This window comes from Moschus berezovskii, chromosome 20 (assembly GCF_049115385.1).
Source record: "Moschus berezovskii isolate FMDL1 chromosome 20, NW_MosBer_1.0, whole genome shotgun sequence".
NCBI classification, from domain to species: Eukaryota; Metazoa; Chordata; class Mammalia; order Artiodactyla; family Moschidae; genus Moschus; species Moschus berezovskii.
The window spans coordinates 60,347,824-60,366,532 of NC_142479.1; the positions used below are offsets into that span (position 1 = coordinate 60,347,824).

General features: G+C 40.1%; 1 protein-coding gene across 4 annotated transcripts in view; it reads left to right on the forward strand.

Moving 5' to 3' along the window:
* The window catches only part of CEP95 (centrosomal protein 95), a 37,057-nt gene extending 19,049 nt beyond the window's left edge, over positions 1-18,008 (forward strand). The window contains exons 7-20 of one of the 4 annotated variants that reach the window (XM_055408222.2): positions 3,148-3,279; positions 3,983-4,173; positions 5,767-5,879; positions 6,066-6,195; positions 6,779-6,929; positions 9,476-9,615; positions 10,338-10,427; positions 11,240-11,369; positions 12,132-12,301; positions 12,415-12,489; positions 13,938-14,090; positions 16,159-16,305; positions 16,560-16,631; positions 16,893-18,008. In XM_055408222.2, coding sequence (XP_055264197.2) covers positions 3,148-3,279; positions 3,983-4,173; positions 5,767-5,879; positions 6,066-6,195; positions 6,779-6,929; positions 9,476-9,615; positions 10,338-10,427; positions 11,240-11,369; positions 12,132-12,301; positions 12,415-12,489; positions 13,938-14,090; positions 16,159-16,305; positions 16,560-16,631; positions 16,893-17,069 — 1,871 coding nt within the window. In that variant the 3' untranslated portion in view covers positions 17,070-18,008. Of the gene's footprint in view, positions 1-3,147; positions 3,280-3,979; positions 4,174-5,766; positions 5,880-6,065; positions 6,196-6,778; positions 6,930-9,475; positions 9,616-10,337; positions 10,428-11,239; positions 11,370-12,131; positions 12,302-12,414; positions 12,490-13,937; positions 14,091-16,158; positions 16,306-16,559; positions 16,632-16,892 lie in introns of all 4 variants that reach the window. The other 3 variants (XM_055408221.2, XM_055408223.2, XM_088829222.1) reach the window with 3 other exon arrangements.
* Positions 18,009-18,709: the final 701 nt, after the last annotated feature.

The window sequence follows — 18,709 nt, forward strand, 5'->3', positions numbered from 1 at the left end:
TGCCCTATGCATCCCAGCAACATGTCCCCCTCTTGTCACCCGAGCTGTATGCTCTAGCAGTTGTCCCTATGATGACTGCATGGGGCCTTCGGTTGTGGTGGGCTATTTGGTACACTTGGTTAGCCCCTGGTCCAGTTGGTTGCCAGGCCCTGCCTTGTGCAGAGGCTGCCAGCTGCTGGTTGGCTGGTCACAAGGTGGCTAACTGTGTAACCTCAGAGACCCCCCAGGGCTAGTGCTGGCTCAGTGGTGGGTGGAGTCAGACTCTTGAAGGCTGCAGAGCTGTTTCCTGCTGGTTGGTGGGTAAAGCCAGATCCTATACATGGGCAGAGCAGGTCTTGGAGTTTGGTTGCAGAGCCCAGGGGTCCCAGAGCTGGTGTCTTATTGCTGGGTGTGGACAGTTCCTGACACAGTTGGGTCTCTGGGGTGTCCTGAAGCTTTTGCTGGCCTGCTAGTGGCCAGGGCTGGAGCCCAACTGTCCCAGTGAGGGGTCTGGCCTACTGATCCATATGTTGCAGGACTAGTTTTTGCATCTGATGTCTGTCTCCTAGTGGGAAAAAACTGGTCCAGTGGTTAGAGCAGTCTCCCTCGAGGTCAGGGCCAGGGCCAGCAGATCTAGATCTTGGAACTGCAGCATGCTCATGGTGGGTGAAGTTCAGGGGGTCTTAAGGCAGCCTGTCGGCTGATGGGTGGGGCTTTGTCCCTGCTCAGTTGCTTGGCCTGAGGTGTCCCAGCACTGGTACGTATAGGCTTTGGGTAGGGCCAGGTCCTGGTGCTAATCAGCTAGAGGTAGGATTCCACAGTAACGCCTGCCAGCACCAAGGTCCACATGGTTGAAATTCCTCACAATGGCTGCCACCAGTGTCTGTACCCGGGTGAGCTGTAGCTGCCACCTGTCTCACCAGGAGACTCTTGAGTTCAGGAAGTGAGTCTGGCCTAGGCTCCTCTCAAATTACTGCTTCTGTTCCCAGTCCCAGAGTAGAGGTTTTGTGTGTGCCCTTTAAGAATGAAATTTCTTTCCTGCAGCCCTTTGGGACTCCTGAAAATAATCACCACTTGGCTTCAAAGCCAGATGTTCTGAGGGCTCATCTTCCCAGTGCAGGACCCTCAGGCCAGGGAGCTCACTCCTTTGGGAGAACCTCTGCAACGTAATTATTCTCCAGTTTGTGGTCACCCATCTTGGGGCACGGGACATATTGCAGGTCTGCCCCTCCTACCATCTCGCTGTGGTTCCTTCTTGATGTCTTTAGTTATAGATCTTTTTTGGTAGATTCCTATCTTTTTCATCAATTGTTGTTCAGCAAATGGTTGTGGTTTTGTTGTGCCCATAAGAAGTGAGTTCAGATTCTTTGTACTCTGGCATCTTGGCCATCCTCCCTTTCTTATACCTTTTCCATAAGTAAGGAGAAATCCCTTCCTAAGCACCTTGTAATAAGATACACAGCAGGATCTGATCATGATGCAAACCTGGCCGAGGCATGCTGCTCTGTAACTTGAGTTGGGGAGGCGGTAGTGAGGCCTCTGTAAGAGCTGGGTTTGCTTTTCAGTTGGCGTGAACTTGACTCCTTATGGAGGAGGAGGCTTCTGGCGCCCAGGGCACTGCCCCCCTCAGCACAGTATTAATTGTAGGTAGTCACCATACTGTACACTGGGGCTTCCCTAGTGGCTCAGACAGTAAAGAATCTGCCTGCAGTGCGGGAGACCCAGGTTCGATCCCTGGGTTGGGAAGATCCCCTGGAGAAGGGAGTGGCAACCCATTCCAGTATTCTTTCCTGGAGAATTCCATGGACAGAGGAGCCTGGTGGGCTACAGTTTGTGGGGTAGCAGAGTCGGACACAACTAAGCAACTAAAACTTTTGCTTCCGTTCTGTCGCTCAGTCGTGTCCGACTCTTTGCGACCCCATGGACTGTAGCCTACCAGGCTTCTCCGTCCATGGGATTCTCCAGGTAAGAATACTGGAGTGCATTACCATTTCCTTCTCCAGGGGATCTTCCCAACCCAGGGATCGAACCCAGGTCTCCCGCATTGGAGGCAGACGCTTTAACCTCTGAGCCACCAGGGAAGCCCAAACTTTTGCTTACTGTACATTAAATCCCCATGACTTTATTTATTGTATAACGGGAAGTTTGTACTTCTGTCTTCACTCATTTGTTCTACTGAGGACCTTTTTTGTGTGTGTGTGTAAATGAGATGTTATGTATGTATTATATAAATACTTACATAATTTTTTTTTGTCTGTGCCATGCAGCTTGCGGGATCTCAGTTCCCTAACCAGGGGTTGAACCCAGGCCACAGCAGTAAAAGTCTAGAATCTTAACTGTTAGGCCATCAGGGAAATCCCTAATTGAAATATTATTGTTTACAATAGAGAAGTTCACAATCTCTGCAGTGATAAGACAGTAGGTTCTAAAACAATCTGAAGATTGAGAGAGAATTAAATGTGTAACTTTCACTCTGACAAAAGTTCTAGATGATAACTAACCATGAGTTTTTAGGAGAAATTCCATCAATAAAAGGGGAAATCCATTTTGTTTATGGGGAGTTTGTGTATTGTAGATTTCCAAGGCAGCAAAGTGGTATTTCCTCAGTTTCAGAACTGTTTTAATATAGCTTTTTATGTAATATTATAGAGCTGATTCAAAATATTAACCATTCAAAAATTAGACAAAACTTGGGATTTCCCTGGTGGTCCAATGACTAAGACTCTGCACTCCCAGTGGAGGAAGCCAGGATTCATTCCCTGGTCAGGCAACTGGATCCCAGTAAGACCTGGGAAATCCAAATAAATAAAAGTAAATATTTTTTTAAAAGAACATTTGTTTGACCTATAAATCTTTATGGTTCCAACCAAGACTTCTAGCTCAGAGATACACCTGTGCAACAGCTGGCATTTCTACAACTCTGGCCCCTACTTTTCTAAAGCAGAGGAATGAAACATTGTGTAAAGCTGCTTTTAAGTTACATAAATAATTCTGGGCTACAGAACTACATATTGCTATTAGTTATGAAAAAGTAATTGGTATTTCAAGCAATCAGACCAACATAGTTCTATGATTTATGTCATTTCTGATATTTTTGTCCACAAGGTACTAAACTTCTAGCTTTTAGTGTAACAGCAGTAAAAAAGATTTACCTTTAATATTTTCTAGGTGCCCAAGGTCCTAATGAAATGCAGTCTAAAAAATCCTCAACCATACCATGTTCTAGCTCGCAAGAAGAAGAAGTGTTGAACCCTCCCTCTAGTTTTTTGTCCAAGAGTAGGACATCCTTTGTTGAAGACAGTGAGTAGTAATGTACAGAATTCTTGAGACTGTGGCTGGGAGCTGGAGATAGTAGATTGTGAGCAGTTGCTATTAGCCTTTTTACTTTAGTTGCTCTGCAGTTAATGTGATTCTTTTCGGTTTTACATGACCTCATTTGTAAATGTTTACTATTAATTATGAACTTGGATGTCTTCTTAAGATGGTCTTCGGTCATATGTTTTGCATCCACTATTTTATTATCTAAATCCTCTCAAAGGCTTTAGGACAGTAAGAGTCTCTGATACATTAGTTTATCAGTTGGTGTTCTTCAAATTATATTAACTTGAAAAATATTCTCATTTCATATTATCTCTAGGATTTTCATATGATTAGTATTATTATATAAAATCACTGTTAATGGCTATTTTTATAATATATAGGTGAGCCATAATTTATATAGCCATTCAAGCCATTTAGGTTTTTAGTAATTTTTCATTATTTTTAAATAACTTTTTAGGAAACTATTATAATATTAAAATTACATTGTTCCTAATTTAATTAGGTCCCTACTTGTTCATTGAGAATGAGTCCCTATTTCCATTGTCTTTTTGGTGTACTTTTCTTAAAACCAAGTTTAAAATATATTTCTAAGTAGTGTGTGTGCGCACTTGTTTGTATAGGGTATGTGTATATGTGAAATTATTTATGTCTTAATGTCCACTTTAATTTGTCCAACTAGCAGGAATTTCTTCTGTGGATATGATTCCAAGTGCTAGGAAGTTAGGGGAGCCTATCCGGTCAGCTATTCCTTTACATCCACCTTACCACCCTTCAGAGCCTCGAGCTCCCTGCCCCATAGGAAAAGAATACTTGCGTTCAGGTCACTGCTCCCCTACCATGAATTCTACCGGAGAAGGCACGGCATTTTCTATGGTAAGTGGAAAAGCTTGCTTTCAGCTGGACCAAAGGCTATAGATTTATTTAAAAGGTCTCTGCTAGAATAGTAGTCAAGAATAGTGCACTAACCAGAGAGCACTGTATTTCTTAAAATTCACCTCTGCATACACCTGCTTATTCTTACCCTAGGCAGACAGGGACAGGGCGACTGGAACAGGGGCGTAGGATGAGCCAACACGTACTGAGTGCTTATTTTGTGTTAGGCACAGTTCTGCATACTTCACAAATATTGGATAAATTCTTACAACACAGCTCTGAAGTAGATACTATTTTTATTTCTTATGGGGAAACGGAAATACAGGGTTTAAGAATCTTGTCTGAGGTCACACAGCAGTTGTAGAATTAGGATTAGAATTCAGGTATTCTAGCTTCAGAACCCATATTGTATGTATCTAATTCAATAATTGAAATTATTTAACAGAAAGTATAAAAAATAATCTTTCAGCCATATTCCTATTGATCCAGCATGAACTACTATTAACATTCTGGCCTATTTGCTTCTTCTCTTTTCTTTGAAAAGCCTTTTTTATACAGTCATCATGTTCCTATTTTCCCAGCAACAAGAGCACTCAGGTATATGCCAAGGGTAAATGTATTTAAAAAATGATACACTGTCATTATTAAAAACTGAAACAGTGCCAAAAAAGTAAATCAGCATTAGGTGACCGTCATCCTAAACATTCTGAGCATCGCTTTGGATCCGAGGGTGGACAGATGAAGGGAGAAAGGGAGCATAGGTTCGCGGTTACTTTGAGGGGCACAGGGGTGGGGGGAGAGGGCTTCTGAGTTGTTGGTAATGCTCTTTTTCTTTACTGGATGGCAGTTAAATGGAAATAATCATTTTGAACCAGTTCTTGAGAAGGACACTAACTTCAGTTTTAAAAAGGTTTCTTTTAAATGTGATTATAATATAGTTTTTACTTAAAGGTGTTTAATTTTACTTTAGTAGAAGAAAAAGATACTGAAGTGAAGTTAAAGAGATAGTTAAACATCAAATGTTTCTTAATCACAAGAAATATTTTCCATAAGATTTCCTCCAAAGTTATTATTTAAAATGTTGAATTTATATTCGTATTTTAGAGGTTTTGCCTATTTGTTTTGAACAGTTTCTGTTGACTTCTTCATATGAAAGAAAATGATTTCAATACTTTCCACTTCCACTTGTGATTTTATCATTTTTTTGCTGTCCAGGTGTAGCCATAACTTCTATAAATTTTCTGAGTTGTTGGTAATACTCTTTTTCTTTACTGGATGGCAGTTAAATGGAAATAATCATTTTGAACCAGTTGAGACCACCATATTTGAGACCACCTCACTTGACTTTATATTTGAATGACATCCTGAGCCATGCTTTTTCTTTGAGGCCAAGTTTACAGACATTGCTCCATTCCTTTGGTGTTGGTGATCAGTAGAGTGTTTTGACAAATGGATTTTTTTAAAAAGCAAAACATGGAGAATAAAGGGACCTAGCTTTCTATCACAGGTCCTCCCTTCCCATCATACATAATATGTTGTTTTTTATGTCTTCCCTATATCTTTTTCAAATCAATTCTCCTTTGTTTTTAATAGGAACCAGACAATAGAGTCTCCTTAACTTCCAAGTTGTCTAGAGATAGCAAACAGGAAATGTATCCAGCTTGGGACCAAGGCCCTAGGACAAGGAAACTTCCCAGAGGAAAAAGGTAACAGTACTGCAGGCTTCAGTGTTTACAGTTTGTTTGCAGAGGGATTTGAAGAGTTAAGGGTATACTCTCCAGATTTAGCTGTGAAGGCCAGTATAAAATATTTGGCAAAGCATGTATTACAGTTGTTCTGAACTAAGTAATGTATACTTGTCTATTTAAATGTCATATCACTTTTTATTACAGACATGAAAACAGAGCTGCGGTCTCATCCTGGGATTCACCTTTCTCCCAGAGGGCAGGAAAAAGGTTAACAGAACAAGAATTACATGCAGTATCAGAAAAACTATCTCAGCGCCTCTCTGAACTAGATTCGGCAAGTCTTACTATTTTTTCTTATCTGTATTGAGATTGCCATAGTTGGTGAGCATTTAAGTGATTTTCCAGTTAAGGTGAGAGCTAAGCGTTATCTTAGTTACTGTGAAAATCTTCTGTAAGTCAAGCAGATGGGACATAGGCTGAGAAATTATCTCTTAGCCTTTTATGATATAACCAGATTTGGTACATATTCATCCAGAGTTTATAAAATTCTAATTAAGTAACAAATGATTACATTAAACCATATATATTTAGATGCATATGTATTGTTTCTCTTTGTCACTAAAGACACTTTGGTATAAAATTGTATGAGCTCTGATTTTCAAAAAATAAAACACTGTAGTTTGGGGATATCATTGAATAAATATATTAAGTCCCTATGTGACTTAAGGTTATTGGAACTGATAGTCTGTGGCACTGATATGTATCCTTTAGAAACTGTGCATAAGCATCTGAAAACTTGTGTCTGAACCTGTGCCTAATTATCAGAGAAAGCTTTTAAAAGGTTGTATCTGTCTAATCCTTCCAACTTGCATTCTGCTGAAATCAGTAAAAGATGTTAAAAAGAATTTTCTTGATAGATGTTAAAAAGTGCCCTGGGTGATCGAATGAAAGAAAAGACTGACTCCGAAGAGAATATTGGAAATGAAGAGGTGGAAAGTGGAAATGATGAGACACTGTCTCAGCACAGTGATGGTATCGTGGAGTACGGACCAAAGAAGCCAAGGCCAGGTAAAGCCTGTATGCATTTCATCAAGATCTGTTTGAATTTTATCTTGTTCTTTTGTTTGGAACATATTCTACTGTTTCTTCATTTTCCTGACTTTGTATTGGTTTCTGAGCAGTATGTAAAACAGCCACTGTCTCAGTCCTGAAGGAGTAGTCTTGCACAGGAGAGGACTCTTAGCATTCAGCCCATCCCTAGCTCCTGGTTGGTTCTCAAATCTTTGTGGTTGTCCAAGCCACTCTCTTCATTCTTAATGGCTCCTGGTAGTTGATGGTGTGCCCTAACCATTTTTGATGTGGGTTTTTTGTCTTTTGGGTCACTCAGCTAGTGTCTGGATTGTTTTCAGAGGAAATTATTCCATATGTAGTATATGTTAGTGTCTCTGGAGGAGATGAATTCAGGAGCCTGTATACTACCATCTTGAACTGGAACCCTCTCACCCCTGTCTTTTTACTTAAAAAAAAATTTTTTTAATGTTTTAATTGAAGGATAATTACCTTATAGTATTATGTTGGTTTCTACCAAACATCAACATGAATCAGCCATAGATATACATACGTCTCCTCCCTCTTGAACTTCCCTCCCACCCCTCTAGGTTGTTACAGAGCCCCAGTTTAAGTTCCCTGAGTCATATAGCAAATTCCCATTTCACCTGTCTTTATTCTTTAACAGCGTTGTGTTACCTGTCTAAATATGCTATTTTTTAAATTTACATAGATACTATCTATATTATTCTGCAGCTTTTTTTTTTTCCTGTTAACATTGTTTTAGAAATCTGTTCCTACTTCTAATTCACTCATTATTAACTACTGTGTAACCGAGTTCATGCTTCCTTGGTGACTAAGACGGTAAAGAATCTGTCTGCAGTGCAGGAGAGACCTAGGCTCGATCCCTGGGTTGGGAAGAGCCCCTGGAGAAGGGAATGAGCTACCCACTCCAGTATTCTCAGGGCTTCCCTAGTGGCTCAGACAGTAAAGAATCTTGCCTGCAATGTGGGAGACATGGGTTCAATCCCTGGGTTGGGAAGACCCCCTGGAGAAGAGAAGGGCTACCCAACTCTCCAGCATTTTTGCATGGAAAATTCCACGGACAGAGGATCCTGGCCAGGTGCAGTCTATAGGGTCATGAAGAGTCAGACATGACTGAGTGACACTTTTCACTGATTTCATACAGTGTATCTCATTTATATGAGTGTGTATTTTTATTTATGTATGTGTGGATTTTTGCTTCCAGATTTCATAACTACAAACAGTTCTGCAATGAACAACTTGTAATATGTGCAAAAGTTTCTGTAGGATCCACATCTACTAGAATTGGTAGATCAGGGGTTTACACTTTCTTACCATTGCCAAATTCCCCTCCAAATTCGCACACATTTGTACTTATATGAGCAATGCATGACCATTTCTGGTTTGCCACATCCTTGCAGATGCTTCCTACTGTTTGTTCAAATAATTATCCCATTTTCCAGCAACTAAAATTCTGCATGTTTTGCATTCATTTTTATCTACTTTGGTCATCCCTTGTTTCTCTAGAAACAGTCCATTTCTCATCTAGAACTTACTTAACATTTCATTTTTTTTTTTTTACTTTAAGAATACGTTTTCCTTGTGTTGATTATTTCCTCTCTTCCCCGAGATTTGGCTTAGGTAATCTCTAGGAACCCTCATCCTGTAATGTGCATGTTATACCATTTTGAAAACACATTGTAAGTTAAAATGTTTATTGGATGTCCAATTTCTAAAGAAGAATACATTGTGGACATAGTAAAAATGTTATTAAAACACCATTTAAAATAGATTGTGCAAGTTAGTGTAACTTGAAAGATTTAAATTAAGAGAATAAAGAGACAAAAGCTCAAGGACATTTTACTTCTCCGGAAAAAATTTATTTAGAAAGTTATCAAACCTTTCAAATTTCCTTGATGTCAGAGCTGTATTGAATTATTTGCTTTTCCAAAAAGGCACAGAGTCCCCCTTTTCACAACTAGCAGATTCCTAAGTCTATCTATAAACAATGGGACATAAAAAGGTTTGTGGAGGGAAGTAATTTCTTAGATCTCGCGGGCAGTGTGGAATATGGGGACTGGATCACTAAGTAGGGAAGAATGGGACTGCTTAAAAATGCTAAATAACTTCTGTGTGTAAGGTGCTGCTTTATAAGGGTAAGGTGCGTTTGTGTATACACACATATACATACATGCACACTTACATACCCCTCCTCAGGACCCACATAGGTGAGAGGTTAGCAGACACACCGCTGGGATGGTTAACTGTTTCTCTCTCCAGCACCAGGAGTACTAAGTATAGGCCTTTGTGTGCAGCGGGCTTTCCACACGGTGCTCCAGTTTCAACCCAAAGTGAATACAGAAACTTAGTACTTCTTTGGAACATTTTGAGTACATATTTATGTGCAAATAGAAATTAATTAGAGGAGAGTACATTTAGCACATTCACAGTCTCCTTGGATTTGGTAAAAATCAACTATTTGGTGCCAGCTTAACATTTCTGGCTCTCAGAAACTCACGGTACATGTCTCCTTTTTGTTGCAGGACTTGCCATGCATAGAAAGGCACCCTCCAGATCTCATTCACTCTCTCCATCTCCCGTTAACAAAAACAAACAATTCCAGATGGAGAGAAAAAGGCAGCGAAAACCAAAAGAAACAGATGTCCGCCAATTTCAAGCAAAGGTATATCCCATCTCTTGACTGTTACTAGGCAGCAGGTATTACCATTATTTACCTTCAGCCAGATGCTACAGTGAACATGCTGTTGATTAAAGGCATAAAATCATCTGACATGGCTTTTATGTCCCCCATTATAAAACTTGTACTCCTGAAACTCTAAGAAAACTAACCTTACATAGCCCGGTGCTCCAGTGGATTAAGAAAGTGTATCAGTGTAGACTGATATTTTCAGAGAGAGGTTTAGAAATAAAGAGAACTTGAGGTGGATTAAATGTGACAGACCATTTGAGTTACAGATAGGATGAAAATGCCCAAGACAGGAATGAAAGGAGGTGGTTAGGGTTCAACAGGAGAATGTATGATTACTGAGGAAGACCTTCTGCTGTGGAATAGTGATTTTGAAATAGCGCATAAATTTAGAACACTTGAGTTGTTTGCTATAGTATGTTTTATAATGGTGACAACTAACTCAGTATGTAATTCAACATGTAACTTCCATCCAAGGGTGTATCAAAATAATTATAAGCTGTGGGAACAGAAAAATAACATTAGTCTAAGTTTTATGTCTCAGTTAGGTATCTGTTAAATAATATATATTTATTGATCAGTAGCCTGAAAGGAACTTTAAAAAAAGTGATTCGAATGACAGTCTTAGGTAGATTTTTTTTCATTTTGATTTGTATGTTTTTAATAACTATAATATCATACGGCCTTTTCCCCTGTAGGCAATAACCGAGGCATTTGAAAAGGAATTAAGAAGAAATAAAGTTCAAGAGAATATTGGACCTCTAGGAATAAATGATGAGGAGGAAACAGTGGGTAAAAGTCTCTACTGTAATAAATGCCATTTGATCAGATCAGTGGAAAGTACAGAGATGATCTTTTTAAAAGGAAAAAAGAATCAACAGAACCTTAATCATTAGCCTTTTAGGAAAAAAGCAGAATTTCATTTCATGATGTGGATTTTCTTTTATTCATAGGGTAACCAAGCTGCTAAAATGTGGTACCAGAAACACTAGTATTTTTTCCTGCCTGTCTGAAACTTCCATCAGTTTTAAGGGCTTCTGTTGTTTTATCAGTTCACCAAGGCTTTAAAGACAGTCTGGGCTGACAAGTTAAAGAGGGAGAGTAAGAGAAGACAGAAAATCCCATTTCTAAGCTTGGTTGGAGCAAACCCAAAGCATAAGTTTTCATTGCCTTTCAAAAGAATAGTTACAGAAGCCAAATGAAAGCATGAAAGAAAATGCTTATGCTAAAATGTTCACAAACCAGGATATAGAATACAGTATGGTTATAACTAAACGTTGTTTTAGAACTTTTGTAATCCACATGGAAAAGACTGTCAAAGAAGCAAGCACATCAGAACATTGTCAGTTGTTGTATTTAGGGGGTAGGACTATGGCCACTATGAAACTTGAATAAGATTCATTGCTTTTTCAAACTCCAAGGGCTGCCAGAAACTAAAGAGGTATTTAACTTAGAGTAGGTAAATACTAACCAAATTTTAGAAGTCTGAAGTAAGGTAGTTTGTCTGGGAATTATGTTGACTATTTTTGCTGATATGTAATATTTAAGATGATATATGAAAGAGCTGTTAGACTTCTCATTCTATTGTTTTATGTCTAAGGAAAAAATATACAGAGAAGCTGTTCATAAAGGAACTCCAAAACGAAGTCAGCCCTGGAAGATTTACTCTAGAAAAACCACAACTCCAAGTCCAAGAGGTGGCTTGCCAAAGCCAAATAAAGCAGTTCCAAGTAAGAACCACAAAATTGTACTTTATGGAAAACTGGCATCCTTTGAAAGTGCGCACTGCCTGCCAAGGACACAGCACTGAAAACTAACATCTACCAGTGAGCTGGACAAAGTGCCCTCTTCTGCCACTGCCGTATGCTAAATTTCTGTAGAGAGAGATAAAACTCTTAAATGAGCCATTTCTTTAAAACTCTTAAGTATACACCAGTACGTTGGCACAAAGGAATGCACTGGCTATGACCTTCTGTTCCAACTTCAGCTTCTCTCTCTGTTCACTAAGTGCTGGCTGCCTTTTCGTTGTTTCTGGAAAGTTGGTAGAATCAAAGGGATGCTCCAAAGCAAGCCAGAGGGCCTGTCCAGCTCCTGTATATTGACAGTTGGCACCGAGGTGCATTTTCAAAGACCACTGCCCTTCTAACTACCTCCTATTAGACACAGACTTTCCCTCCTGGGAGTGTTGGAGAGTCTGTTTGACCACACACAGAGCATCCACCCCAGGCACTGAATCAGCTGAGCAGTTAGGATGGACTTCACAAGTCCAGCATGTCCTCAGTCAGAAATGTTGAGCTTATTTTCATCCTTACTAGTAGTTGGCTTGTCCCAATCAGAAAAGGAATGCAAAAGTAATAACATACTTTTAGACTTGTTCTTTTCAGGCTCAGAGCCATATCACTTAGATAAGCTTTGACTGAAGGTTGAATGAGATTTCTTCTTAAAAGCTGTCAGCAAGTTTCTCAGATTAAAAAAATGTTTTTACCTTGCAGTGAAAGTGAATGAACACAGTCTCCTTCCCCTGATGCTAGAGCAGTTTCCATTTCTCTATGTTTCTGGCCAAACACTAAGCAAAATGTGGAAACAGCAAATCGCACAGGTTGAACAACTCAAAAAAGATGCATACAGAGAAAATCGATCAAAGAAGAAACTCCAGGATGAAGTAAGATAACTGCCAGTTAAGCATAGAAATACAAAGCAAAAAGAGGCAGAGCTTAGCCTTGATAATCTAGTGAATAGAATTATTAACCTCCTTCTCTTCCATCCCACTTAAAGATAGCAGAAGCCTTGAGAAGGCATGACCTCCTTACTGCGCTTATCAAGAAAGAATATGAACATAACAAAAGACTGGTATGTTGAGAGCAAACTGGGTATTATATCTTTGAATTTGTAAGCTATATTAATTACTTTTATTTGTACTAGCTGGGCAGTATCCCTGCTGACTCATACCTCCAGCACTTGCCTGTGGAAGCATTTAGGTCTTTAACCAACATTGATGTGAGGGTAAGGTACTAGGTGCTTCATAAACAGTTTTATTTTTTCTAATTTATTTTTTAATTGGAGGGTAATTGCTTGACAGAATCTTGTTCTTTTCTGCCAAATATCAACATGAATTAGCTATCGGTGTACGTGTGTCCCCTCCGTCTTGAACCTCCCTCCTGAACTTCCCTCCCTATACAGTGTCTTTATAGTAACACAATATAGAGATGTTTTCCATGAAATGAAAAACCTGAAGTTTTGAAATGTTAACTTGCCTTCAGTCTCGCCATAATCAGCAAGGGCAAGGTTAGATTTTAATCCAGGTCTGTCTCTACCTATGAGCCCCTTTAAGGTACCAGGTGGTTAACTCAAATGTTTTTTCTGTCCTCTCCCTTCTTTCTCAGGTCCCAAATAGAAAGTTGAGGTTATTTATGCCTCCATTATAATTTGGGCTAAGAATCGTATACAGCATAATGTTATCCTCTTAAGTATCATGAAGGGAGAGGACAGAGATCAAAGACAGTAATAAGCCAGAGAAAGAGACTGAGTATAGAGACAAGCTGCTGCTAAGTCACGTCAGTTGTGTCCGACTCTGTGTGACCCCATAGACGGCAGCCCACCAGGCTCCCATCCCTGGGATTCTCCAGGGAAGAACACTGGAGTAGGTTGCCATTTCCTTCTCCAGTAGAGACAAGCAGCGAGAACTGAAACTGAACAGTTCCTGAGAAGGAGCGGGAAGCATCAGGAATTGCTTGTGGGACTCTGGTACTGGGGAGAAGAAAACACGTGTCTGGACAGGTAGTTTTAAGGCTTTTCCCTCATGACTTCATTTCATCCTCACTACTTTGCTGAGGTATCACCTGATTTCCTTCGTTTTGCATCTTTTGAGAGTGCCGGTTTTCTACTCCTTTTAAGTGAGCATCTGGGTATTAGGTGACCTCCTGCAGGAACAGGGAGATGAGATTCTCATTTGAGAGGGGCTCAGTGGAGATGGCTCTTCTTTTTCCGCTTTTTTGGCTACACAAATGGCATGCAAGATCTTACTTCCCCCTACCAGGGGTGGAGCCCATGCCCCCTGCAGTGGGAGCACAGAATCTTAACCACTGGATTGTGGGGCAGCTCTTCTGACTCCGATTGATGAAGATGAACCTACAAAGACCGGAAGCCTTCTTGGGGGCCACACACTCTGCCCAGCCAGCAGACCATGGGCCCTCCACAGCCGGCTTGCTGCCGGAAGACATCGTGATGGGGAGCAGGGCAGATGAGAACATCGGCGTCTTTCTTCCTCTTGTCCTTACCTCTTTTTCCCTTTCCTTTAGCAAGACTTCAAGGACCGAATTCATAGGCAGAAATTGACCCAATCAAAGATAAAGGAAAATCGACAGCAGATTGTTCGTGCCCGAAAATATTATGATGATTATAGAGTTCAGTTGCGTTCAAAAATGATGAGAATGAGGAGCCGGGAAGAAATGGTAACTATGGCTTTTCTGTCCAATCCAATTAAAAAGATAAATTTTTTGTTACCTTTTTGAACCACCTTCATTGTGCCTCTTGTCCTAATTTGAATGCAAGTCTGAAATGCTGGCTAGAGTTCAGACTTGTTCACACCTCATTTTATTACTGCCATAGTGCATCCCAGTCTATTCTCAGTCTCGACTACTTTCTTTAAAAGCAAAGTATAGTTGATTTACAATTGAAGTGTAGTTGTGTTAATTCTGCTTTACAGCAGTGACTCACTTATACATGCATTCTTTTCTATTATGGTTTGTCAAAGGATATTGACAAATATCCTATACAGTAAGACCTTGCTGTTATCCACTCTGTATATAAAAGTTTGCATCTGCTAACCCCAGCTTAACCACTCCATCCCTCCCCCTCAACCCTGTCTCCTTTGGCAACCACCAGTCTGTTTTCTCCACCCATAATTGTTTGGTAGATGGGTTCACTTGTTATTTTAGATTCCACGTGTAAGTGATATTACATGGTATTTGTCTTTCTCTTTGACTTACTTCACTTAGTAAGATAATCTCTAGTTGCGTCCATGTTGCTGCAAATGGCATTATTTTGTTCTTTTTATGACTGAGTAACGTTCGTTCCATTGCATGTATGTCCCACATCTTCTTTATCCATTCATTTGCTGATGGACGTTTAAGTTGTTTCTATGTCTTGGCTATGGTGAACAGTGCTGCTATGAACATTAGGGTGCATGTATCTTTTCAAATTACAGGTTTGTACAGATATATGCCCAGGAACAGGATTGCTGGATCATATGGTAATTCTATTTTTAGTTTTCTGAGGAACCTCCATATTGTTTTCCATAGTGGCTTCACCAGCTTATATTCCCACCAACAGTGTAGGAGGATTCCCTTTTCTCTACACCCTCTCCAGCATTTGTAGACTTTTTAATGATGGCCATTCTGGCTGGTGTGAAGTGCTACTTCTTTGTCGTTTTGATTTGCATGAGGTTGAGCATCTTTTCATGTGGCTGTTGGTCATCTGAATTTCTCTACCACGCTTATCTTAATGTGAAGTCTTAATTCCCTCTGACCTCCTGTGTGTCGGTATTTCCCCAGGATGACTGCTTTAGGGGGCTGGGAACATGTTCTAAGAGACAGGAACTTATGGTGTGATTACATGACCTTAGATTCTACTCAAAATCAGGAAAATAATGGATAGGTATGCTGTGAGATCTTTCCACAGGATACGTGCTATTTCATCTCTAGAGTAAAACATTACAGTAATTCTACTTCATGGGACTAAATACTCTGAAGGGAGTCATACTATTTATCCTCATTTCTAGAGGATATTTACTAAGGCTTTGAGAGGTTTGATAACTTCACACTGAGGTAATACCACCGACTAATGAATGCATGGCTGTACTTTGGTCAAGAATTCTTACTAATCAATGGAGGACGAGTGGGCATATCCAAATCCTTTGAACAACTATCTGTGGCCTACTTCGATAATAACGACGTGGCCCTCAGCTATGCACAAGTGGACATGCAGCATTTACTTCTGCTTTAGGGTTATTTTCCTATATACAATGGCTGCAGCAAAGAACCTTTGGGATACAGGAAAAGATGCTGAACATCATTAGTCATTGAAGGAATACAAGTCAGAACAACGTGACATAAACTCTCACCCATAAAGGTGTCTAAAATAAAGTATTGGCAAGGATGTAGAAGTTGGAACAGAGATGCAGGGCTGGTGGGGTTATAAAATGGTGCAACCACTTTGGAATACAGTCTGGCAGCTCTTCAAAAGGTTAAACATGATCCAGCACTTCCACCCCTAGGTAACTATACACAGATGTTCATACTGTAACAGCCCTATTCATAACAGACAGAGGAAACACTACCAGTGTCCATCAGTTGGTGAATTAACAAAACGTGATATCCATATAGTAGAGTATTAAAGTATTATTTGCTATTATTTCCAAAAAAAAACTTTGTGAAATACAGTCAGTGTGCATACCTCTAGTTGCACAAAATTTTATTCCTCCATGAAAATTCCACATAACTTTTTCGACTTAATTAACAGATATTTAAGAAACTGTTTGAAGAAGGTTTACAAATTCAAAAGCAAAGGTTACGAGACCTAAGAAACTACGCCAAAGAACAGCGAGATGAACAAAGGCGACAGCACCAGAATGAACTGGACTCAATGGAGAACTACTATAAGGACCAGGTGGGTTTCCCGCTGCTGGTTTACATTCTGATATGCTCAATCTTGACCACCTGGTGTCAGGAGTTTGCATTAACCCAGAACTTGTCACTACACAGGTTAGACTGACTGAAATTTAAGATAAAATTAGCTAGTGCTTGACCACAGTATAGAATCTGTATTGCTGATTTTCATTAAAGATTTTAAGCCTGAGAACATAACTGTTATATTTGGACTACAAATAACAAGGTTTGGTTTTTTTTCTTCCCTGTAAACAGTTTTCATTGCTGGCAGAAGCCATATCACAGGAACATCGAGAGCTCAAAGCCAGAGAGAAATCACAGGCCCAGGTAATAATTAACAAGATAGAAATCATTTATTTACGTTTTTAAGAAGTAGAAGTGGAGAGGATACTAATAAGATCTATCAACAATTCAAAACGTGTATTCTGTGATTTTTAACTTTACCTGTTCAGATCTCTGAGAGAGCTGCTGCTAAGTTATTAAAATTACTGCAGAAGCTTAATGAGCAGGAAAGTAGAGAGGGAATAAAAATAGATGAGGGCCTGGATCGCTGTTGTGACTAGCAAGATGACATGAATTCTCTTTTAGATGTTACATAAGATGAAGAGGGAGCTGAGATCTAAGATGGAGAAGGAAATTCAACAACTGCAGTACATGATAACACAGAATGACGACGATGCTTTTTTCCGGGATTTGGAAGCTGAGCGCTTCAAATGTCGGCTTCATTTGGCTTCTTTTCAGTACAGTAAAAATCCCTTCCTATGATGCCAGACTTCCTCAGTGTGGACTTCACCAGGGCAGAGCTAGACAGAACTGAGCCAGTGAAACAGTCTAAACCAGAAGAATCATTTTTGAATGACTTATCTATATATTGACTAGTACTCTTTATGAAATAAATACTGTTTTCTTAAAGTTTACTGCTTTGAATTTGACCTAAAACTTTAAAAGAGGTGCATGAAAGCAATTAACAAGCCTCAATTGAGCAGCCAGCTCCTGAAGCCTGTTGCTTTAGGTGAACAAAAACAGCACTTAAGGACCAAAAAAAAGATTTCTAATTCAGAAAAGAGCTGAACTGTGGGCTTGTCATTCGAGGTAGGTCTTAGGGTTAAACCTTAAAAATACGATGGTTAAGTCTGTGTAACTTTGTCACATGGAGGCTGGAAGATGAGAATTATGCATTATGGCCTCTGTCATTTGGGCGGGGTGACAGGTGTAAGATCATCCATCTGTGCTCAAAAGAGCACTCATGATTGCAGGTGGGAGGGAGTACACCAACCCTGTTTCTGGTGAGAGCAGAGGAGGAAGTGGGGAGACTTCAGAGCAGTTGAGGAAGTGGGAACTTTGCTAATCAAAGCCAGAGAATGCAAAGGGCACCAGAAGAGGATTGGAAGGGAGAAGAGACGCTGCCATTAGGGCATATAGAGAGAAGAATATATGGACAAGGATAGAGGCCCAGGGAGGCCAGCTTGCATGATAAGGTGGGATATGCTTACCTTGCAGAGAAGAGTGGCAGCTGAACCCAATGCTCTGGTCCCACGTGCTGCCCTTTTGGAATGGCAGCTGACAGTGTGGGGCCTCTAGGCAGGCAGGAGTTCCCTGGATAGCCAAATTTAGAGCATCATAAGAAGAGACATGCAGATAGCTGCAATTTATATATTGTGACAATCAGTGCAGGTGAATGGACAGGATGCGGGAAATGCACAAGAGCTAGAACATAATAAGTTCTAAAACTGTTAGAGAAAAATAAGGATATTATATATACATGCTATATCCTTAAGTAAAATGAGCAAATTTTTTAAAAGCTGTGGTATGAGTGGGTATAAAGAAGTCTAGTTCAATACAGCGTAGGTAGAGGGTGGCCTCTGGCTCAGTCACTAAAACATCCTCCTGCAAAGCAGGAGACTATCTGCAATGCAGGAGACTATCTGCAATGCAGGAGACTATCTGCAATGCAGGAGACTATCTGCAATGCAGGAGACATGGGTTCGATCCCTGGATCAGCAAGATCCCCTGGAGAAGGAAATGGCAACCTGCTCCAGTATTCTTGCCTGGGGAATTCCCATGGACAGAGACGCCTAGTGGGCTAAGTACTAGTTGATAGGGTTTCAAGAGTCAAAAACACCTTAGCAACTAAACCACCAAGGTCTGGAAGAAGAGTCCCCAGGTGTGACTCAGTGATAGATTATTAAACTCACTTTGCATAATATACTATTCGAATTTGTTACAAAGGCATTTTTATGCTTGTTTTTTTTTTCCTTTTAATGCTTTAGGACTCTTAAGTTAGTTCTGCTAGCTTTTTACTAGACTAAGTAACTGGAAATAATGAAAAAGAACAGGTGAGGGAATTTAACAGGAAAGGGATGGGACTGCTAAGCAAAGGTCAAACAACAGGAAGCAAAAGATGC